Raw genomic sequence first — 23,077 nt, 5'->3', positions numbered from 1 at the left:
AGTAGTGCATCGGGGTTGTCATTTTCTAGGCCGATTCTTGAGGTTCTCTCCTTCGTTGGAACGTTTGATTCACCTGAATACTGTTGTCTGACAAAGGCTATTTATTTAATTTACGGCTAATTTCTATGGGGAGGATATTATTCCTATGCATTTCTCTTAGGACTCTTCTTATAGCTAATGCGATTTCCTATCTTTCGGCTCCAGAATTTATTTGATGTTCCCAAGATGCTCCATTACCCCAGTGTCGGGTCAGCGAGGAGGCTCAACGTTGAACGTCACTCTGTGTCACCTGACAAGTTGCAACATTGTTTTCGCGGCTTTTCAGGCAAGCCAACCTTTCGGAGCGAGGGAAGCGAATTTTCTCGTGCTGGTATTATGTTTGGGAGAGTCCGTGTGGTTGCCAGCCCTGATTTTATCGTTCACGTTTCAGAATGTTTCGTTTTATGTCATGATATAATATCGAAAATGGCGAAGTTTTTAGCAGTGAAGATTTTTTTTTTTCATTTCAGATTAGATATATAATTGCTGATAATTCAAAATAAGTTCATAAAAAATTAAAAATAATTCTTTCCACTTCTGAACTATAACAAAAGTACACAGTAGCCTACCGTCACTAATGAACGAGACTGTACCATAGGTACTAAGTTCACTATAGAAAGAATATCCTTTGCACTTAAAGTTCTCTCCACATTTCCGAAAGCAGGCCGACAAGTTTAGAATACTTTTTGAGTCCCCGAGATCATTAAGTTTTCATAAAAAAAGACTGATCTTTTTCAGACCCGAATAAGAATTATATACATTGAAATTTGTCACGTCACTTTTGTGACTTCATCCTCAAGGTAAGAGTTTATTTTAGCTCAAATTATTGCTAAGAAATTTAGGCTTTAGTGGTAGTTAAGATGTTGCTTTCGAATTGTGACTGAGCTCTGGATTGCATTGTCACCCTCAGTTTTTCATGTGCCTCTCCTTTAGAAGACCTTCACTAAAAAATAAAAAAGTCTGTTTCATTTCATATGTCCACCCACGGGTGAAGATGTGGCACATGCACACGGGTTGCGCGTGACAGGCTGACAATCAACGTTCCCGATATCGTTGGGTTATTGTAATAAATATTAAATTATCTTTCAGTAACATATTTGGATGTTTATATATACAGTATTCGTAGAACCCTCGCCCCGTCTTCAATATCTCATAAGCATGACGATTTTGTGTCGATAACACAACCACACGAAAGACGGGCTTGCACCAGCCAGTCTACTCAGATCAAACACAAACGAACGAAGAGTTTTCAGTAATTATGATTTATCTCATTACAGTATAGCCCAAGCTACACTGAAACCTGCGCTCACAGCTGTTCAAATAACAAGATTTTCTTATCATTCAAACTGTATTCATGTGCAGTTTCATTCCATGCATGTAAAAATAACTTTATTAAGGTACCAAAGTAATACCTTCGTCCGTAAACTGAAAAGTAACCTTTAATATTGTTCACCACTACAGCATGCAGCATGGACCAATGAAGCTAGGCCTATGCTACTGGTTCGCCAGATATTTGATTTTACTGACCTTATTTTAAGCACACATTCATCCCATTTTGATCAAAATCACTTTACTACTGTAACCTTTATTTAATTATTCTATCTAAGTAGCTACCATTTCAATGCCCAGCAATGAAAAGAATATTATGTATGTCTTTTTTTTTATATTAGCCTGTTGTGCCGCATTTATGTCATCAACACACTTAAGGACGACGGGAACTGAATATGACTGCAAACTTTTCTTCGATAAATTATTTAGTTATACAGTCCCGCAAGTGCCCAGTCACTGAGATATTATAATGATTCGTATGCTCAAGAAAAATTATATAAATATGCCATCATGCCATGGATTATCTGTAATCAGAGACAATATTTTATGCTAAATTTAACCTATGTAATTTACATGCAAAAAATTATTAAAGCACATTTTATTCGCACTCGCATAGACAGATGTCTCTATTTACCTACACTGAGATTTATAAACAAAATTATTTCAAGCCCCTCGTTAGATTGTTTGTTACAAGCTCGTCATTCAAGTGCTTCTGTTCTTATATTACCGATAAAAATCGGCATGTTTATGATCTAAATAAGGTGTGAGGGTTCTTTGTAGATGTAAGCATTCAGATATACTGTATTAATTATGGAAGAAATATCTTGCATCTTTATTACAGTATGTCCACGATGTCGGAAACACTGATTTCAGACAATTAGAGGTAGCTATGCGTATGCCACATCCACCTCAGTGAGTGTTGCAGCTAGAGGAATATCCTCTAGCTGCAAGGCACCGTCTTGAGCTGTTAGGTCCCACCGGAGCATTACAGGTGTGCATCGACGCAAGAATAGATTCTTTAGATTCATTCGTTTGCGACACTTTCGCTGTTTCCGACGTTTTCATTGTCATCGCTTGTATGTTTATGGTTGCCGAATTCGTTCTCTTGTATGCAGAAATGATTTGCGTGAAGCTAGGAAAGATGTTTTTCTTTTGTATAGTTTGAGATTTTTGTGAAATTGTTATTTACAGTATTCTTGATCTTATCTATTGACCACCACTGATTTTTTCAGGTGTTATCAGGTTGTACTCAGAGTGAACACTCATAAAACAGCAAGGTTTTGCCAGCATATCCTTCCTTGTACTTTACTGAGGACATCATGTGTGTATTTATTGAATGCAATCAAGTCATTATTGAATGCTGACATCTTTCTTGCGTTATTCTTCACTTTTTCATATTTGTGAATGATGTATAGGGACATTCTTGGCTTACATCTGAGCATGTGAAGTGGGATCCGTGTTGATGATGTGTTTGTGTACTTCACCTACTATGGAGGGAATTCGGCCAGATTTGATGTTCGTGAATGCTAGAGCTTGAAGTGACGTTCCGCAGGACTTGAATGTCGAATGTGAGGTGTGTGTCCGCCACGCCACCATCCCGCTGCCTGTGATGCCACAGTCGCGAATGGCACGCTGCTCCATTGCGCTCTCCAATATTGAATAGCTCTGCTGTGGTGGTCATTTTGTTATTGTAATGTTGTGCTGAAATGCGCTTTGTTTACAAAACACATGGGCGGAGGAAATACCCAGTATCGCTCTCCTGTCGCGAAATGCATCTCTTCTTATGGCGAGGAGCCCCTCGCACTGGTAAATTCTCCTCGTCATTCCTCAGACGTCGGGCAGTGGCATGAAAGGTCAGGTCACTGGGAAGTGACGTCGTCTCAAAACCAATTGCATGTGGTTTAGTCTGGTGGAATGACAGGGCTGAAAAGACCCCTTTTTGTTCTCGTTCATTTCCTCTCCAACGAGTCGGCTTCAAGTTCAACCTGAAAATGGTCTAAAAGAGCGTTTCTGGCACTTTGCATTGTTTCCATATATCTAATATTGACTAAAAAAAAGGACCTATATAAACGTCAAACGAGCTCTTTACTGAAAGGTTAGGGTGTTTTGCGAAGCAGCTTCGAATGAAGGGACATTAATCAATTACGTATCGTAAAGGTTTGCCAATAATGTTCCTTCATTTCTTGTTCAAGTGTTAAACGGACTGAAATGCTAACTGGTTATCTTGGAATAAGTGAATGCCATTACAGTAGTTGTTGCTCTGAATCCTTGTGGTTGATCAGGGTAATGGAGTGTCATATGAGATCAGTTCCTTTCAGTGATGTGCTGCTGCCTGTAGCGAAGGGTGAACATATTTTACCGGCCAAGCCATGAATCTAGGCCCTTCTTGAAGCTGCATCCGGGGTCTTGATTTCCTTTCCTCGTGCAGATACAATGATGCTTGTCGTTTGATGCCTCCTCAAAATTTCCCATTCAAGGAATTGAATTTCTTGCCATTGATCTGTTCCCCAGTGGAACAGCTCGGACCACTCAACAAATAATTATTTTGCCGTCGAAGGGATTCATGAAACTGCAGTTTTACCTATTATGAGGAATGTCTAGCGGAATAACGGAACAGACATCATATCAGGTGAAACAACACAACACGCGTCGGGAGTGACGGGAACAGTGGTTGGACCTGAGGTGTTCAGTTTGTGTTGGGCATTTGCATCACTATTCATGCAAGACTGGCCACTTGTTCACTGTTATTCATTCTTTAAGAGCTTTGGAATTCTTTGACCTTTATTATTGTGACTGACATGGTTCCAAAATATGTTCATACCTTTATATTCTTTCAGTCATTTCTCAAGAACATTTGCCGCAGGTGGCCCCAAAATGTCAGCGTCACACAATTTCATGTCTGTCTTAAGGTATTATAGATGTGTCTAGCTTTACCATTTGGTGAGATCACTGGAGTTCTTACAGGTTCGAAAGCTTCATATTTTCCTTAATAGTAATCTAATTATCGATGGCCGTAAGGCACAGGCATTATTGAGAGAGAAAGCTGACAATTTGTTCATGGCAAATACTCAGTGGAAGCAAAAAGAGAGACGCGTCAGTTTTTGGCTCAGTTATTAATTAGGCTTTTCGTTATATTTGAGTTTCAGTATACAAATCGGGGGTTGTTCACTTGTCATATCTTTTCTACAGAACCATATATCAAGAAAATCCCGAAGTTGTCTAGGAATTGTGATGATCCCTTTGAAATGGAAAACCTAACCTTGAATGCAGGACTTTGCAGGTACTGTAAAGGAGCTTCACAGTCCTAAGGAAAAGTGATGTTCTTTGTTTGGACGGAGAGCCAAGGTCAAAGAAAGGACTCGTGCACTTTCCAAATGGGTAGAACCATTACTTTCTGATTGATAATATTGCTGTTATTTCTTTCAAAAGATTATAGCATATTTGGCTATTTCTGTCGGTAGCGGTAATGATGATGATGATGATGATGATGATGATGATGATGACTCTAGAAATAGATTAATAACACAACACACACAGCTATGGAAACGGAGTCCTGGCAGCATGGAGTCCCTGTCAGGAGTGAGCGTGAAATAACGTAGTCGTTTTGTGTGGCGCCTCATTCAGAGAGCAGGCTTTGCCATGGCAGCAGGAATAGGTTCGTTTGGCCACTGAATGATGGCAAATCATTCAGTCATTTGACACTAGAAATGTTTTGCAATGAACGTATTGCCTTAAAGAAAGCGGGAGGGTGAATCTGTATATAGGTTTTAAAGCATTAATTCTAAATCATGTGTTTGCGCATTGTCAACCTAAGAGAAGAGATGCCATAACCATTGCAAAAATAGACAAGCGTTTACTGAACACTGAATGTAAAATGGAACAAAAGTCATCCAAGTGTCCTCTAAGAGCGGCAGGCTGAGAGAGTATGCCAGTCCCTGTCACTTTTGGAAATCAGCCTGACCTACTATGTTTCACTTCAGTAGAAGTGAAATGTGATTCCTATCATTTCACAATCATAGTAGCAGTAACTTTCGTGACGTCAGAACGCGGAAATGACTCACAGCCTAATTTAATCGTATAATCGCCTTCGGCAGTTATTAATATCAGCTGTAGGAAGGTCAGAATGAGAAAGAGGACGCGTGTAGTCATGAGCATATTTTGATCCAAGCAGTACGCTTGCATCCCCAGACATTCATTCATTTTCCTCAGTTAGCGATAATTTAACGCCAATAAAATTGGTAAATGAAAGTAATAAGTCTGTTATTATAACTACCTGTTATTTCTTTATCCTTTGTATACAAAGGATTTCTAATGTTTACGAATAAAAACCCATCCTTTTTTATCACTGGATTAACAATGTCACTGCCTTGATAAGCTGATTATTCTCTGATCCTGGTCAGTCCTACACGTCCGTATATCGAATGTGTCAGAAGTGATGAGGCACTTGCCTCTGTCAGATTAACATCGTTTTTTTAAGGGTTGAGTGACAGAATCCTTTCAGCACGTGGGAGGCTTCAGGCCAAGTTTGTGTACCCACTATATTGCTGGAGCCGGAACTTTGTATCAGTTGCAGTAGAAGCATTTTTCTTCGTGGAATGAATCACATCTTTATTAGGCTGTAATTTCCTGTCAGCAGAAATTATAGCCCTGGGCACACAAACCTGACGTCACCTGGACTCTGCTGTCCAGATATAAGACATGTTTTCCGTGACATGAGGCCTAGAAGTATTGATGAAACGGAACTGATTGCTCTCATCATTCGGTTCCCTCTTTTTCTGAGATAAATTCTAACCAGAGAGATATGACAGATCCAGATACTGAATGACATCATCCTTGAAAGATCCACTCAATAGGTATCTTTTATAAGAAAAAAAAAATTATTTCCTACAGTACTCTGGCATTATTAAGCCATAATGACTGGCCCACCTAAAGCTTCAAATCAACTTAATTCCCCTGATAACCATATGAGTTACAAGGCATTGGAGAAGGGTCTAGGAATATTGAATGACGGGGGGAATGCATACGGAATTGGGGAGAAACATTGTCGTTAACAGGAACATACAGTATATAATGAACGTATTGACGCAGTGCTGACAAAAGCTGTTGTGTGGTGGGAGGAACTCATATTTCCCTGACCTCACTTTCCCTCCGGAGCAGATCTTGTTGTCCACAACCTCAAATATTTTCTCTGTGGCTTTCAAATTCTTCCATTAGTTGCTTTTCTATAATATCAAAATACCAAAGGTTACTCTGTGTACAAGAAGTAATTAACTTATCTGATGTCAGATACCACACGGCGCCAGATAAAAAGCTAATCTTTTTGCAGTAAAGAATGTCAGGCCAGATGATAGCACTCCAACATGTAGAGGTCCCACTTTGCCTTCGCATCTTTTCATTGCGTTTCCACCGCACTGCCTTCTTTCGCAGTCAGTCAGCATATATGGTCGTCTGACTCTCCTATTGCTTTCCATTGGGTTGCCCTCCTCCTTTGTTCTGTTTTTATATCACTGATGCGCCTAGAAGAGTTGCTCTGGAATTCTTCCATTGACCGCTTCCATATTTTGCAATTCCACCGTTTTCAGTACAGGCAATGCCTTATGATGGAGGTTTTCACACTCCCAGAAAACTTTTCCCTTGTCAATGTGCCTTTGGAATATGGAAATAGCACCAAGACCACATATGCACCGATGAAGATTACAAACGGTTCAGAACTTCCATTGAGAACTTCACAATAGAGCTTCACAGGGCAGATTTGCCCCAAGGGTGTTAAAAATGAGGTAGCAAGCCTCACGGTAAGAGAGAGAAGCCCACCCTATGATACCTTCTTTGCAAGGACCATGATGCATATTCTGTGTACTTCACTGGAAAAAATCTATCCGAGGGAAAAACCGAATACCAAGATCAGCAAGATGTGAACGCCAGGAAACTGTCATTTTTAATCGTTTAAGTAGTCGCAACCATAGTGTTACCTGAGACCCATCACAAAAGTGTATTTAGAAGTCAATGTCGTTTTAAAGGTTGGATCCTTTATTTTGGTTTAACCAAGAAGCCTAACATTGGTAATCTGTCCCAGTGGTCACCAGAACCAAATAAGAGTAACCATAGTAACCATATTGGTTGCTCCCTATTTTAAAGAGATGATCGCTTCATATCATCTGGGCTTAAATGGAGCCAAACGAAACCAATAACCCCTAATTGACTGTGCGATTCAGGAATCACTTCATGAATGGATAATGTTCCTGTGCTCCTCCAGAACTATTATCGTTTGAAAAGGAGTTGAGCTACGACTCGAAACATAACACAATTCCTTTCTCCTTGTCTCTTGTATACTGGAAATAACAAGAAAGCGCTTGATACTTCTTTCTTGTGTGTTTGTATGTGTGTGTGTATATATATATATATATATATATATATATATATATATATATATATATATATATATATATATATATATATATATATATATTGTTGTAATTTTAAAGCTGGGGTCTTGCTAGATCAATGGGGTACACTAGGATAATATGCATCTTACCTTAATTACCACAAAAATCTGGACTCTGGCCTTGGGGACAGCTAAAATTACAAACAACAAATGCACCTGAAGGGCTCCTTCAAGGGGAACGCGATTAGATAAACTCTGGGGTTTAACTTAATTCATTATATTTACAAAAGAAACACATCGGAAGAATGGTAGCGTAATTCTGGAGAAATGAGGTGAAGCAAATGACAGGAAATTCCAGGAGGGAATACAAATGGGTGGCCTGCTTCAAAGTTGCTGAAACAAAGTAAGGAGGGCCACTAAGCACACAGATGATCCGCAAGTCCACAGTAAAATCTCCTAATCCGTAATCAAAACACTTACGGTTAGTTAACCGGCTCTAGCACTGTAATGAAGGAATCAAGGAATCACATAGAAGATGCCTAAACTGAACTCGATTCCCGTGACTCGGACATCAAATGATTACGTTACTCTTCTTGTAACTGCTTTGCAATTTAGACAGCACAAAGTATAAATACAGGTCTCACTGTAATTATATCGCACTGTGAGAAGGAAAGGGAACTCAGTTGGAGAATAACAGGGAATGTGGCTGACAAAAAAACCTTAAATCCTGGTACTTTACCTTCCTGTAGGATCTGAAGTTCTCTTCCGATGGGGGCCAGCAAAGGAGTGATTTAATTCACATCAAAAGTTACTTCTACTGCCAGCCACGTGTTTGAAATAGGCAGTGGATAGAACAAGGGACCGAGCTCTAGGGTCCGTGGCGCCGCCGACAATTCTGAGAGAGGGCGTCTCGTCCAGGACTCTTTTATAGCGTCGGAAGTTACAGCTTTTCTTCCTAGATGGCGTTGTGATCACTCTGCCCATGTGGGAACTGCGGGCCTCACAGTTTCAAATTCAAAATGGTGGGACACACGTGGTCTGCCTGCCAGCTGGCCTGCCTCTGGCGACGGTTAGCTCTTGGCAGGGGTCCGCACCTGTAATTAAGAGATTTCTGACAGCACGTTGGACAAGAAGGGATTTAAAGGGGTTTTCCCCCTAAAAGGCAGTGGGGAGAGGTTTTAGGGGCAAATTTCTCACAGTGAATCATACTAAATTTGCCTTATTTAATTACTTAGTCCTTTTACTTTGAATTTAGTGCAAAAAAAACTTGGCGTAAGAGGGAATATTCTTAATAATAACAATATAATATATATACATATATGTATATATATGTGTGTGTGTGTGTGTGCTGTATATATAATTACGTGGGTCATTTGGCTAATGAGTTTAATAATTAGTTAACAGGATTTATATTGCCTTGCTTTACCTAAGACCCACGTAATTCTGTCAATTAAAGCTAAAATTAACTCTAAAGGACAGATACTAATTTGATCAGGTCGCCAATTAACACTCGTTAACAAAGAATAGGTTTGTTTCATAACCACATGAATTAATTCAGCAAACTTACTGGAACACTAGTTTCCACAAAAGTAAAATAAAATGAATTGGATCATTTACGGGAGCTAACATCGACAAGAACGCAACACATTTATGTGCCTCTCAGACGCTTTATAAGGCATTCAACTGCAAGGTCGAACTGAGGATTCTTGGTACTGATGATGCAGATTCTTCTCCAAGAATGAGGATTTTGTGCAGGCCCCAGGTGTACACAATTCTGGAAAAAGACGTATGCAGATAACAGTCTTGCACTACAGAAACTCTCACTCATCATTACTTAATCACAAGGGGATGACTCTTATGTCAAGAATAATACTTTTAACACCATGGAGGATAAGTTATGTGACTTCAGTAGACAACAGTAATTGTTCTTAATAGATGACTTCATAAATGGGATATGTTTTACCAGGATTTCTTAGTGATTGTTTAAGAGAGGAAAATTTAAACAAGGAAAAATGAGAGTTTCAGTCGAGGGGAAAGAGAACTGGGAATAATTATCAAATCAGACTTACCGCTGGTTTAGCTAATGCAGTGATCACTTGCATAAGATTCCTTGGTGCGTTGGAATAACAGTTTTCTCCCTCGTTTTGAACAAAGGAGGAGAAACAAATGGTGCTTGGAGGACAGCACGGAACGCGTCCGTGTTCTATGGCAGCTGAGTTAAGAGTCTCGTGACGCTGGGGTAGCTTCTCGCTTTATTTTCAAAACTCCGCCTACCAGGGCATGACCTGAAAAAACAATAGTCTCGCCAGTACATAGTTCACACTTCACAGAAAAGTGGGTTTTAAGAACAGTACAACTAAGGCCTGGCCTAGCAAAACTGTATCCTCGGCTCTCTATGACTGTCTAAGCTAAAAAGTCTCACACATTGGCCGGGAGGGTACTTATCAAAACAACCCCTGGATTCCCGCATACTTCTTCACATGCGAACAGCCTACATTGTTTGCCCTCTTGCTTTAATAAAGGTAAATTTCATTATTCGATCTAGAAGCAAGGAAGAGAGGTCGAACAGTGAATATTTATTATAATATACAGTATATATATATATATATATATATATATATATATATATATATATATATATATATATATATATATATATATATATATATATATATATATATATATATATATATATACAAAAATAACCCGTTAATATCGAAATTAGTGAAACTTAATTGATGACTGTATGGTTCGACTCATGATCGGATTAGGCCTTTCTAAATATAATCGAGTTAGTTAAAACCCAGTGGCTGCTTCACATTTGTTTGTTCCTTTTACAAGACCCTGCACATTGGTTGTTTATTTAGAAGAAAAGGAGAGACTAGTCCCAAAGTCCTTCCTTCAGTAAAGTCAGAACTTCTGAGACTTAATCTGATTTCCTTGGTAGTGATATTTACACAACAGTTCCCATTTGGGGTCAGTTTTTCCAAATTAATGTAAATTCAATATTACTGGGTTTTCTTTTGTTTGAGATTCAAAAGTGTGAAGATGTCATGTGCAAAATGAACAAATTATCCTACACAGCCACGAGTTACAAACCCAAGACTCGGCTATCCTCGTGCAGATGGAGATGGAGATGGAGATGGATTTCAAATTTATTGCGGAACCAAATTCGAAAGGAACATGTACTGTACACCAACGTCGACACCAACCTACATCCCTCTTGATAGCTAAAGAAGTATGGTCACGGATACCCTACTTCCAAACCCAAAAAGCTCAGTTTCAGTTCTGGTTAGGGTGCAAGAACTTATCCTGTATCTTTCCCTTTGTCTCTAAGTTATTCCCAGGTTAGAGTGAATTCGAGATTTATGGGTATTATATATATATATATATATATATATATATATATATATATATATATATATATATATATATATATATATATATAAATATATATATATACAGTATATATAATAAAGGGAGACCATAAAAACGCCAAAAGGGTAGAATTTATAGCATTACATTTCGAATGTCTTCCTCACCGGACAGGTAATGGATGAAGAGGTGGTTAACAATGCTGTTTGTACAGTTGAAGGAATTTTCCAGAAGTCGCCCACTACGTCACGCCTATTGACAGATTCTTCTTTCTAATCTTCTTAACGGCTGGTTGGAGGAAGATTTTACCAGTCAGATCTGAATCCCAGGCTACTTGTGAGAGGCTCATCATATTTCTTTGTTTAATCAGTGCTGATTCCACCACCTGGCTTTTGAACCAACAATTGCTGCTATAAATTACTAGTGACATATTCCAGTTTATTCTATGATTATGATTATTTTTGTGGTTAAAAATAGCTGAGCTCTGTTGGCCATATCTTACTGAACGTTTGTGTTGTGTTAAACTTCGGGAGAGTGATTGACCTGTAAATCCGATGTAGGATTGGTCACAGTCAAGGCAAGGGATTTCCTATACTCCTGTGTTTCTGGGGACTGGCTTTGGTTGGACGTTAATTAGGGATTTGTCTAGGGTATTTGAGTATGTAAAGGCAAAAGGGTTAGGATTTCCAAGTGTGTGTGTCAATGTCTTAATCCTGTCCAGGTGTGGGATTCTGATTTTATTGTTGGTCAAAACATGACAGGGAGACGCCAGCACAATTATCCACAACTTATGGTATTGAAAGGTTTGTGCCTGCTGAGTTCCTCCATACGTTCCATCACTGCAGGCATTACATCTGCGTGCGGCCAGACAGGGCGCGGGAGATCAGAGAGGATTCCTTGTCCTTGTACTGATGATGATACACACTTCACCCAACGATTTACAGTGCTTGTGTCCACTGCCAGTCTTTGTAGACATTCTGCAAGCGCCTGTCAATATTTGTGACGGTCTCTTTTTCTGTCAAAAGGAATTCTATCACTGCTGTTTGTTGGGAACGTTCCTCAGTCACAGGCACCCATTTGATAGCTGATTACACTGCAGCCGTCTATTGGAAATCAATGAAATTACATGACAAAGCGAGAATCTTTAAGGACGTCGCACACAAAATTTCACATTTCTTGAACGAAAATTTGCCGAGAATAAAATTATGTTGCATTGCTTATTGAACGACCCTCGTGTGTGTGTGTGTGTATATATATATATATATATATATATATATATATATATATATATATATATATATATATATATATATATATTGTATATACACACCAGATGAAGAAAACTGACATCCTTAGCAGTGCTTGAAACCGCATTCGGCATTTCAGGAGGTCACATTAACCACCTAACTACGAAGAAGGATAAAGTCTATTGCTGCTCATACATACTTACATCTGCCAAATTCAGATACGTTTATTAGAGCCGGATTAGACTCACCCTCACCATCATATCAAAGTTTTTAATCGTTTATGACTTTTTAGACTGAAATGTGTGTGTATATATATATGTATATATATATGTATATATATATATATATATATATATATATATATAGAGAGAGAGAGAGAGAGAGAGAGAGAGAGAGAGATATATCTACTGCCACTGTTTTACCAGATACGTTTGTAATCGTGATAACTACGACGTTCTCTTAACTCCTCGAGTCGAATTCACTATATCTGAGGAATAACCCACACTCAAGACAAATTATAATTGAGAGCTTCTAAACCAGGTCATGCTTCAAACCCTGCCAAGAAAAATCCTCGCTCAAGTAGTACTTCTTTTATGACCCGTACAGAGGAATTACTAACACCCTGGACTCTTACTTGAAAGACCAGGGTTCGGTCTTGATGCGAATCAGAAATTTTTTGTGAAACTTGTTCCCATGTTTCATTTCCACTATATCTCACGGTGAAGTGGCAAGTCCAGCAGTGAATTGTTAACAATACTTTCACTGCTGGGTTGGGAAGTTCAGTATTTATATATATATATATATATATATATATATATATATATATATATATATATATATATATATATATATATATATATATATATATATATATATATATATATATATATATATACATATACATATATATATATGTGTCTGTATAATATATAAAATTCATATATATATATACATATATATATATATTACTAACCACAATGCCCTCTTAACTTTTTTATTTCTTCATACTTGATGGATACACTTGTCACTACAAAGCCATAGATCCAAATAAAAGAATGTGAAGAAATGTGACGTCCGTAGCAGGTTCTAACGAGGTCACGTTGCCCACCTGACCACGAGAAGGATAAAAGTCTGTCGCATAAAAACACTTGCCGAATTCACCAACGTAGCAAGGCGGGCAACAGTTATTAATGCTTTTAAGGCAGAAATATTCTTCATATTCTTTCTTTTGGATCTTTAGCTTTGTAGTGCTGAGCGGATCTATAAAGTGTGAAGAAACGAGGCATGAGCAGAATGCTGTGGGTGATCGACATTACGTCATGTCTGGTAAAAAGTGATGAACAGATTTTATACTGTATATATACATATATATTTATATTTACATATATGTGCGTATATATATATTTGGGCAATTATATATATTTTTTATAATTCTTATTTTTCGATCATTTTTCTGCTGAAATCTGCCTTATATATTGGAATATAATTCCACTGTGAATCTAGATTGACCCTGAAGACGCCCACGGATGGCCAAACAGCTTTCAGTTTAGGAATGATTAGATCTAACAGTGCAGTATTGTGTCGGTTATGTTTACCCCTTTGGAAGACTGAAATGAAAGACGTTTGGAGCTTTGCCAGTAGAGTGGAAACTACATGTGTATTGGCACTTAAAGAAAATTAAATGGTTCCTTTTGTTTCACGAAAGTCATGTCAGCTACCTGTCGAAATGAGAGAAACCAGTTTGTCAGAAGGCCACCATTTCTGCAGCTTTTCTTAGAAAGTAACGTGTTTGCTTCTCAGGGCGTCTTTTCCCAGGTCTTTTTCTCGTCCTAATTATCGATGAAATTTTACATTTTGGCTGTCTGCCAATTCCTAAATGCAAACGAGACTACTGTAGATTGGTTTTGAAGGTGTTCTCACTTAGTTTTCAGTTTAGTTTAGTAGTGCCACATCATTTCAGAGAGTCAGTATGTTTTCGATGGACTCACTACTTTCTTGCATCGAATGCTTTTTAGTAATCATGTTTTAGAGTATTTTTTGAATGCCTCACAAGTGAAATTATGATTGTCACCCTTACCTTCATTGCAAGAATTTTTGTCACATATGACCAAATAAATAAGTTGTGCTAGCCATCAAGTTTTTTTTTATTTTCTTGATCTTGAAAGAATCAGGTTTCACGTATCTACTGCATGTTTACATGCTTTTATGATCCAAGGACGGTTTTATACCTTCATGTATGCAGTGGCCGTGGAGTTTATACCAAGTTATTTTAGCCATCGAAGTTCTCATATCTTATTATACAGTCATACCTCAGTTAATGGACATCTCACTTAATGGAAAATTTAGTTCAAGGACACTTTGTCCAAAGAAAAATCCATTCCATTTACATACATTTGCTTGGTTTAAGGACGGACAAAGACAACTGGCTGGAACATGTACGGGATTAAGTGCATCACATACTGTATGTGTGGTTCCCAGCTGAAACAAAAGGAAGGTTTCAATCTACACGTGGATCTCACTCTTTGCACACCTCTGCTAAACTTTGTCTGTCTGTCTTTTTCTTAGCAGTGAGTACGGTAAGACATAAGTCATCGTGGGCACTAAGAAGGCTAGAGATGCCAGCAAGGCTGGGTCTGTTATGTTGTGTCTATGGGCAAGTCCATGCATGGGCCTGGAGGCCAGTGATGATGATGTGGAGGAGGTAGTGGAGACTGAAGTCACGAAGACCAGCTCACCACAGAAGAACTGTAGTACGGTACCTTTAGCGCGAGCAGCAACAGACAACTGCGAAGGAATTCCTGCAGAGGTGGAGGGAAGGGAGGCGTCCCTTGTTCATTGATAAAAGAATTGTGTATTAAATGAAGGGAACTGCAAAGTTTCCTTGAAAAATATCGCTCTGCCAAAGCTGTAGCAAACTGTATTATAAACCTGTTGAATGACAATGTTATCTCTCACTTTAGGGGCATTTTACAATGCAAGCAAAAACAAACATCAATGTACAGGTTTTTAGTGAGAAAGAAACAGTAAGTCTCAAGAAGAAACCAGTAGAAAGAGACGGAAAAGAGAAGAAACCCAGAAGCACAGTTGTCTGCTGCGTTTATGGAAGAGGACTCCCACTCCAAACAAAAACATCTCATCTTTATCATCCTCACCATCTTCCAACCAGGCTGGCCGTCGGCCAACTCTCCCAATGAAGGTTTAGTGAGAAAAAATGGCATCTGTTTCATTTATTGTCTTTGTCTTTTTTGTCGTTTCTGCATGCTAGGCTTAATGAAATCGAGTTATAATGTTTTTATTTGCTGTATTTTTAAATTAATCGAGTTCCCATTATTTCTTATGGGAAATTTTCGCTCGGTTAAAGGACAATTCGGTTAAGGACAGCTTTTGAACAGATCAAGTCTTTTACCCAAGGTATGACTGCACTTGCTTAAAGTTCTCGGAAGCCATTTATTTTTGATACAGAAGCCGTCTCATTGTCAATTACTTGAGGCTCACAATGTTCACATTTCCTTATGTATGTTTTTTGTCTCCGTTTTCTCGTCTTATTTTCAGTGAATGGATAAAAAGCGAGCCTTTAATGTTGGCCATTTCCATTCATATTGTAGATCTGCTCACATTTGTTTTTTTTTTTTTTCATATTTCTTTTACTTTTCTTGGGTGATTTGAGTTGCCGAAAAAATTTATGTCATGCTTCCTCATTCCTAACGTCCAGTAGTTTGAGCCAAGTTCTTCCAGTCCGCACATTGAGGTGTAGGACTAAGGAAGCAGTTGTTACAGTTTACAGTTCGTACTCAATTGTGTTATCGTAGGAGAGTCTTGTGAGGTCTTTTTAAGCACGCCCTTTGAACCTTTAAGGCAGGCATACCATTTCTTTGTGTGTGAGTTAAACCTTACACTTTGTCGTGATTTTGCTTCGTGCTTGACGGAGCTTCTGAGGTGCGTGAGAGAGAGAGAGAGAGAGAGAGAGAGAGAGAGAGAGAGAGAGAGAGAGAGAGAGACCCTCAGACACATCTATATCTGCTGCGTTGACAGTTCACATTCAGCTTTCAGTACTGTCATGAAATTTTACAAATTAATAATGATTTCAAATTCAGTCTATTTTTGGAAGTCAAACTAGTTTCCTGATGATGAGTGATTTTGAATAAAAAGTGATATCCCTTTCCTTGATCAATGAACAAAGTCGTGGATGTGAAAGATTTGCCAAACTGCAGGTCTTGTCTCGTCCATTCTCCCCCTCTCAAAATAATAACATTTCGTCCTCCCTGACAAAACTCGGCAAAACCCACATGAAAAACCTCCGTGTCCTGTTTATCAAGGCTTTAAGACAACACTCCTGAACAACACAGTTGCAGCTGCTATGGCCAATATTAATGTATATACATCTCCATCGAAGAAAGGCGCGATGCGTGTTCTTGCTGTCTCGGGTAATTCGGAGGCAATTGAAAACCATTTCACTGAACAGCAAAAAACAATTAAAACCATTGTTTTCGAAAGCACTGACTAATCTGTGCCAAGAGAATGAATATTTTGTGGAATCAATATTATTTCATGTAATTCTAGATATAAACGTGCGTGCTAGGACAAGCACATATATTTACGTGTAAAATGTGTATTTGATGTGCATAAAACAACAGTCGTGAAATAATAATGATAAAGATGGCAATAGTAATGGGTGAAATAATCATTATCAAGTATTTCGTCCATATCATCATCATCATCATTATTGTCGCTATTAATATAGATTCTATAATAGGAAGAAATTCAGTTTTGTATGAATCGAATTCGACTTTTCTTAAAACCCATTAACAACTATTCATGTTTTTTAAATGAACACCTGATTGTTGGCTTTTGCTCTCTCTCTCTCTCTCTCTCTCTCTCTCTCTCTCTCTCTCCCCTTTAAGTAAAATTGAGCAGGGTTTTATATAAAGCATTTTTTCTTGAGTATACTTTAGCCTAGGGCACTTTAGCTTTAGCTCTTCATTTGAAGAATGTTTTACGCGGCCATCGAAACTGATCTTTAGGCCAGATCTTGAGTGTGGTAGAGCAGCAGTCAGAACTGAAATGTCGAAGAACCAGCCGGAACTGAAGAAACTTCAGAATCGACGAGAAGAGAAGAGAGTAGTAAAGAACGGTCCAGCACAACAGTCGTTTTCTCTGCCCAACACAATGAACGCTGTTCTCTTGCAATTCGCTGTCATATGCGCCGGCGGTGATTATTTAGTGATTTATACTGTTATTCTTTCTGTAACTAACCATAATTTTATTTGAATCATAGTTTTGCCTGGTGAGATGTGGAAGGATAAAATTTTAGCAATGCACAGCACAGTATAAATGCGAGTTTGTAATGATTTAACTTTTCTGCCTGACATGCTGTGAAGTTTGTGAACAGACTTATGCTTGCATCTCTGCAGGAGGATTTGCATGCATCACTCTGAGCACGAATTGGTTCAAAATACAATATATTAGGTCACAATGCAAATGGCATTCCTTTAGTCATAAGACAACTGTAAGAGCTCTTTCATTTGTTCAAATTCTGAGTACCTTAGACTTCTGTCATTCCTGAAAGAGAACTGTGACGTCTGTTCTCACATGGACTTTTCACCCTTTGGCACTATATGTGTATCACCCTCTGATTCTTGTCTGTTTCAGTTCACTAACTCCCACTTGGCTCTGAAAGGCTCGCCTGGTGTACCTTATCTTGCTCGAGGTAGGGGCCTCACTGACTGTCACACTCGTCTTAATTACCATGTCACCCTCCTCGTGCACTGCCGCCGGCAGCTGCTGCTGCTGCTGATGCTGCTGCTGCTGCTGCTGCTGCTGCTGCAGTGCACAAGCGCTCCCCCTCACAGATTTCACGGTCTCTTCCACATCGGACCTTAGGCGGTGCACAAGACTAAGAAGAACCGACTTGTTGTTTGAAGTGAATGATCGGTACAGTTTTCAGAAGCGCCATAACCCAAACAGATGTTGAAGAACCTGAAATCTGTGAGGAAAATTTAATGGCTGTTCCTCCATTTGTTACTTTAGCTCTCTCAGGTATGTTTTCTTTTTCTTTCTTTTTGTTGTCAATCATTTATGACTAGCCGTGCTCCAGTCTGGGATGGGTGTCCTTGCTGAAGGAAACGACGCTTGTCATCTCAGTTGGCTGACTCGGTTTACTATAGCTGCTTCTCATTATCAAATGATTTTTTTTTTTGTACTGTATCTGTTTATATGTCCAGTTGCTTCATGAAAAAAAATGAATGCTTAATTTTTAGAATATATTTCATATAATAATCTGCATCTATGCCAAAACTTTTATATCAGGTTTGCTTTTATTTCCATACACATGGAGCTGTGTGAACATCATACCTACTGTAGATTTGTAAGTTGCTGAATGTTGGTGCTTCACCCTAATATCGGAAGCTTCGTTTGGTTTTCATATGAGTCAGAGAAAAGTCAGAAAATAACAAGATAAGACTCGTTCTTGATTCACGTTTTCGAAATATGAAATATGACTAGACAGGTTTTGACAGGTCATTTATCATTTTTGCATATGATAAATTTTTTTGCCTATTCGTTCTTTACGCAGTTTTTTAAGGCTTTCCTAACCAAAACGCATTTGTAAAAGTTCGTGGGTACAGGGCATGTCATAAGTGAGGTGTGAACCTTTTAAAACACCATTTAAAAGTCTGTGTTTGTGTCGAGGTGAGCTAACACATGGCCACTGTTATAAGTCAGTTTCTGCCTCACATAGGACTCAAAGCCAGGGGGACTCTCGAGTGATAGCGAAGGCGAAGGGCATTACAAAATGAGCCTCAGCGGATATTAAACAGTTGGAACCTAAGGGGCCGCACACTACCGAAGGGATTACCCGAGCACTCTGCCCGCCTCTCCCATTCCGGCGAGTTGAATATCTCATTCCCCAACCCTCTTGAGTTGCTGGTGGGTCGGGAAGTTGGGCAGGCAACTCCTGTGGTACTGCCCAACTAATCAGGTTCCTACGAACTTTTGGCCCTATGTGGCTCATTCAGTCCTGGATATGATCCCAATGAGAGGTAGTCATTTATTTCTACTGTACACATGATTATGTGCTGCTTGCCTCTATTACTATAAATTTTATCATAGTCTTAAACAAGAGCTGTTGATAGGTTAATAACCGGTAAATTAAAGTTAATACAGGACCTTGGTAAGACAGAGAGACATAAACGTTTAACCTGTGGAAAAAACTAGTGGTGAAGGGCGTTTACCAGCCACACAAACAACTCTTGATGTTCTTGTTTTATGTTCGCTTTCTTTAAGTCATTTTCATACGATCGATTGAAGAAGCCCAGTAGGCGAGCTGTGTAACTACTACACGGATTATTCCATAATCAAGGAGCAATGGTTCGTGCGGGCATAGGGCCAGCTTAATACATCAGTTGATATCCATAAGGGCCATTCGTAGGGCTTGAGACTTTGATGGCAGAACAAGTAAGACATCTGTGTTTAGTCGTTCTGAATTTTGAGGAAAAAACCTGCCAGAGTCTTTATACCCTTAGTAAATTAATGGCTATCTTACCTTAATATGTTGAAAGTTTTATTGATCAAAAGGGCAAAGCTTTTTTTCTCTAAAGGAGTTATTTACTTCAAATCTAAGATTTGTAGTTCATAAATTCATTCACAGAAGAAAAAAAGTCCCTTTCTTGGTTTAGTTGTTTCATTGCAAAGGATTCTGGAGAGCTGGCCTGCCCCCTTGCTTCATGTAAAGAGACCATTGACATTACCTTGATGTTAACTGTCTTCATTATTATAAATCAAATATTTGGTTCTGTTAGGTAGTTTAATATGTATTAAGTATTATAGTCTAGAGGCTGCACACTTTTAGCCATTTCAGTCACATAAAGATAGAGATGAAAGGTCTCATTTGTTCTTTTGATTTTAAAGAATAGTTTTCTTTATCTTAATGCAAAATTCATTTCTCCCGAAACTTTTTACTGAGTGCTACTTACACCTTACCTTAACTTAAATATGATGAGGCCACTGATAATACCATCACTGTATTAATATATATCTGCCTATGGTGCTGACAGGGAGGATCAGGTCTTGTACCAATGATTATTATACTGTTGTATATATCAGTGTAACACACAACACCCCCAAAGTGATCACAGACTAAAACTGTCTCACGCTACAGAATAAAATTGTGCAAGGTGATTTGGTTGGTGGAAATGAAGCATCTCTGACAACTATTAGCCTCTGCTTATATAAGGACTCCTCCGCTGAACGCTACTCAAATATTTATAAGCTGGAATAACAGACTTTCAGTAGTTATAGGAATAGTACGTCCATCTTGTGTTTCTTTACTTTTGCATATCACTTCCTTATTTCTCTTTGCATACTTTTAGGCTTATGTCGCTCAGTCAAGCAGCTGAATTGTAAGCTAAATTCCATTAAGCTAACCAAGTTAAAAAGTCTGTGCTATTCCTCTGAAAACATTGCAGACTAAAATCTAGTATCCATTTAAAGCTTAAAATCAAACCCAGGTCAAGAAGGTATGTACCTGCAAGTAGATAGGTCAATGTAAATTAGTAGCAAAATCCCCAGCGAAGATGGAGGATGTGTGATTGTACTTAGGAAAGGAAGATGTTGCCTTCAGGCTGATCATTACAAATTTCTTAATGATGCAATATCAGCACCGGTGTCGGATACGAAACAGGATCCTGTGAACGTATATATTTCCCTTTGACATCTGGCTCCACCCGCTACACAAGCCTTATGATTGGGAGAAGGTCAACAACGTGATTAGAGAGGGACAGGGCAGGCATGCTTACTTAGGAATTAGTCTGAAGTATGGTACATACAATTCAGAATCTGTAAATGCGTCCTTTGGGGAAACTGGATTTAGTATATTGATTTTAATGTCTGAGTGCGAAAAGTATGGCCTTTGATGATCTTGTTTGGTTTTTGTACACCAGTGCATTTCTTTGTCAGAGTCACGAATCCATTTTTGCAATGAAAACCCATGTAAAAACGAAGTCCAATAACTGATGGTGTTAGTAAACGAGTATGTGCGGTTATATGAAGTGACAAAGTTTGAGGTAAACAGCACCAATTAGAGGAAGTATGGTTAAAGTGCTAGAAGAGCTATGTAAAAAAAGGAAGAAAACTCGATTGGACTGGGATAGTTTGACATGAAGCCAAAAGTGATAACATGGCAAAATAATTGTAGATCGCCCATGTGCAATGTCAATCAGAGGACTGGAAATTTTTGCCACACTATGCTCATGCTAGGACTTGGAATTATAGTTCCCATTCCCACAATCTGGTCTTAAACGAAAAATACTGGTAAATCTATTGCAGCAGATACGAGTGAGAATCAGCACCCTGAGAACTGACCTGTGCAGGCTGTTCCTTAAACTATTTTGAAGTAAAAGGTGCTGTTTTGTGTGACTTCATCACTTTCAAGTAAGAAAGAGAATAAAAGTAGAGGTGTAACTCTGACTGAATGGAAGAAAGCTGGGCAATAGCTAAAGGCTGTAACTGGGCTGAGTAACTGCATCCAGAATACAATGAGTTCAGAGATCGATGTTGAATTGATGTCACTGCTGATCTTGGCTTTTCCAGCGGGGTCTCGACATCGCTGATGCCTTCCACTCATTTTCCAGCCTGCGTGAGCTCAGGTCATGAATGTTGTTGTTCCTCGTAGATTTTCTTTGACTTTTCTCGCTTTCGGTGAAAGAAGGCTTCTGCCATTTAGTGCAAGTATTGAAATATTTCAAAGAACATCAAATGAGCCTGACAAGCGCTTCCTACATGAGGCGAGGCTAGTATGCAGTACTATGGTAATATTTCATAAGCCATACAAAATAGGTGATGGGGAGCAGTGTTCATAGACCGTACTTATCAGTGATGGGGAGCAGTGTTCATTGACCGTACTTATCACAAAGGAAAGATGTAGAAAAGAAACCCTTAAACTATAGATATATACCATAGATTTTAGGGAAATTCTGGACAGAGACGATGAATTATGTGATAACAACCTATGAGTGGAACCATAATGAAAAATGAGAGATCAGCAGGTATTTTGAACAAGGCACGTTTAGAATTATTCAGTTAATCACGTTCTGAAACTGCCACTAGAGGTCGATGGACACTATTACCAAGAGTCCATGGAACAAAAATATAACAGATCACGAGGATTTCAACACCGTAATGACAGATTTGATTACGCAGCAATTGCCACCCATGAAATATGCAATGGTTGCTCAGGCATAAAGGCAAGGTTCCATTTGTTTTTAACACAACAAGTTAATTAAGGGTCATTGGTAAGAAAATACGACCCTCACTGAAAAACAAAACCAAAAAGGGCTAAATCGTGTCTTATCTCTCATATAAAAGGGAGGGAATTTCTAACAGAATGCCTATACATGTTTATCTTACAGTAACGCTGAATAAGAATGCGCAAAAAAAATCTCTATACCAGAGCTCTCTGTTCATGCAGAGTATCTGCAGCCCTCCGCTTCGTTCGGTATTTCACTAAAAGCAAAATTATTATTCTTCAATTGATTCGAATCTCGGATTCAAGTCTATGTAGCGACAAGCGTATTCACAAAGTGTGAAGAACTCGAGAAGTTAATAAGTCATTGTAGCTATTAGAAAAAGCTAAAGAATTTATATATATATATATATATATATATATATATATATATATATATATATATATATATATATACAGGGTGTAACA

The 23,077-nt window shown here is 38.6% G+C and overlaps 1 protein-coding gene across 31 annotated transcripts in view; it reads left to right on the top strand.

Moving 5' to 3' along the window:
* LOC136836319 (regulator of G-protein signaling 9) overlaps positions 1-23,077 on the top strand; it is a 1,320,722-nt gene that overhangs the window by 1,258,344 nt on the left and 39,301 nt on the right. For 10 of the 31 annotated variants that reach the window (XM_067100472.1, XM_067100465.1, XM_067100470.1 and 7 more), the window contains one exon: positions 18,022-18,079. The exons of the other annotated variants lie outside the window; for them this stretch is intronic. In XM_067100472.1, the coding sequence (XP_066956573.1) occupies positions 18,022-18,046 (25 nt within the window). In that variant the 3' untranslated portion in view covers positions 18,047-18,079. The remainder of the gene's footprint in view (positions 1-18,021; positions 18,080-23,077) is intronic. 31 annotated transcript variants of the gene reach the window in all.

Source organism: Macrobrachium rosenbergii, chromosome 56, assembly GCF_040412425.1.
Source record: "Macrobrachium rosenbergii isolate ZJJX-2024 chromosome 56, ASM4041242v1, whole genome shotgun sequence".
NCBI classification, from domain to species: domain Eukaryota; kingdom Metazoa; phylum Arthropoda; class Malacostraca; order Decapoda; family Palaemonidae; genus Macrobrachium; species Macrobrachium rosenbergii.
The sequence above is the reverse complement of the archived record's forward strand: the minus strand, read 5'-3'. Positions and strand labels throughout refer to the sequence as shown.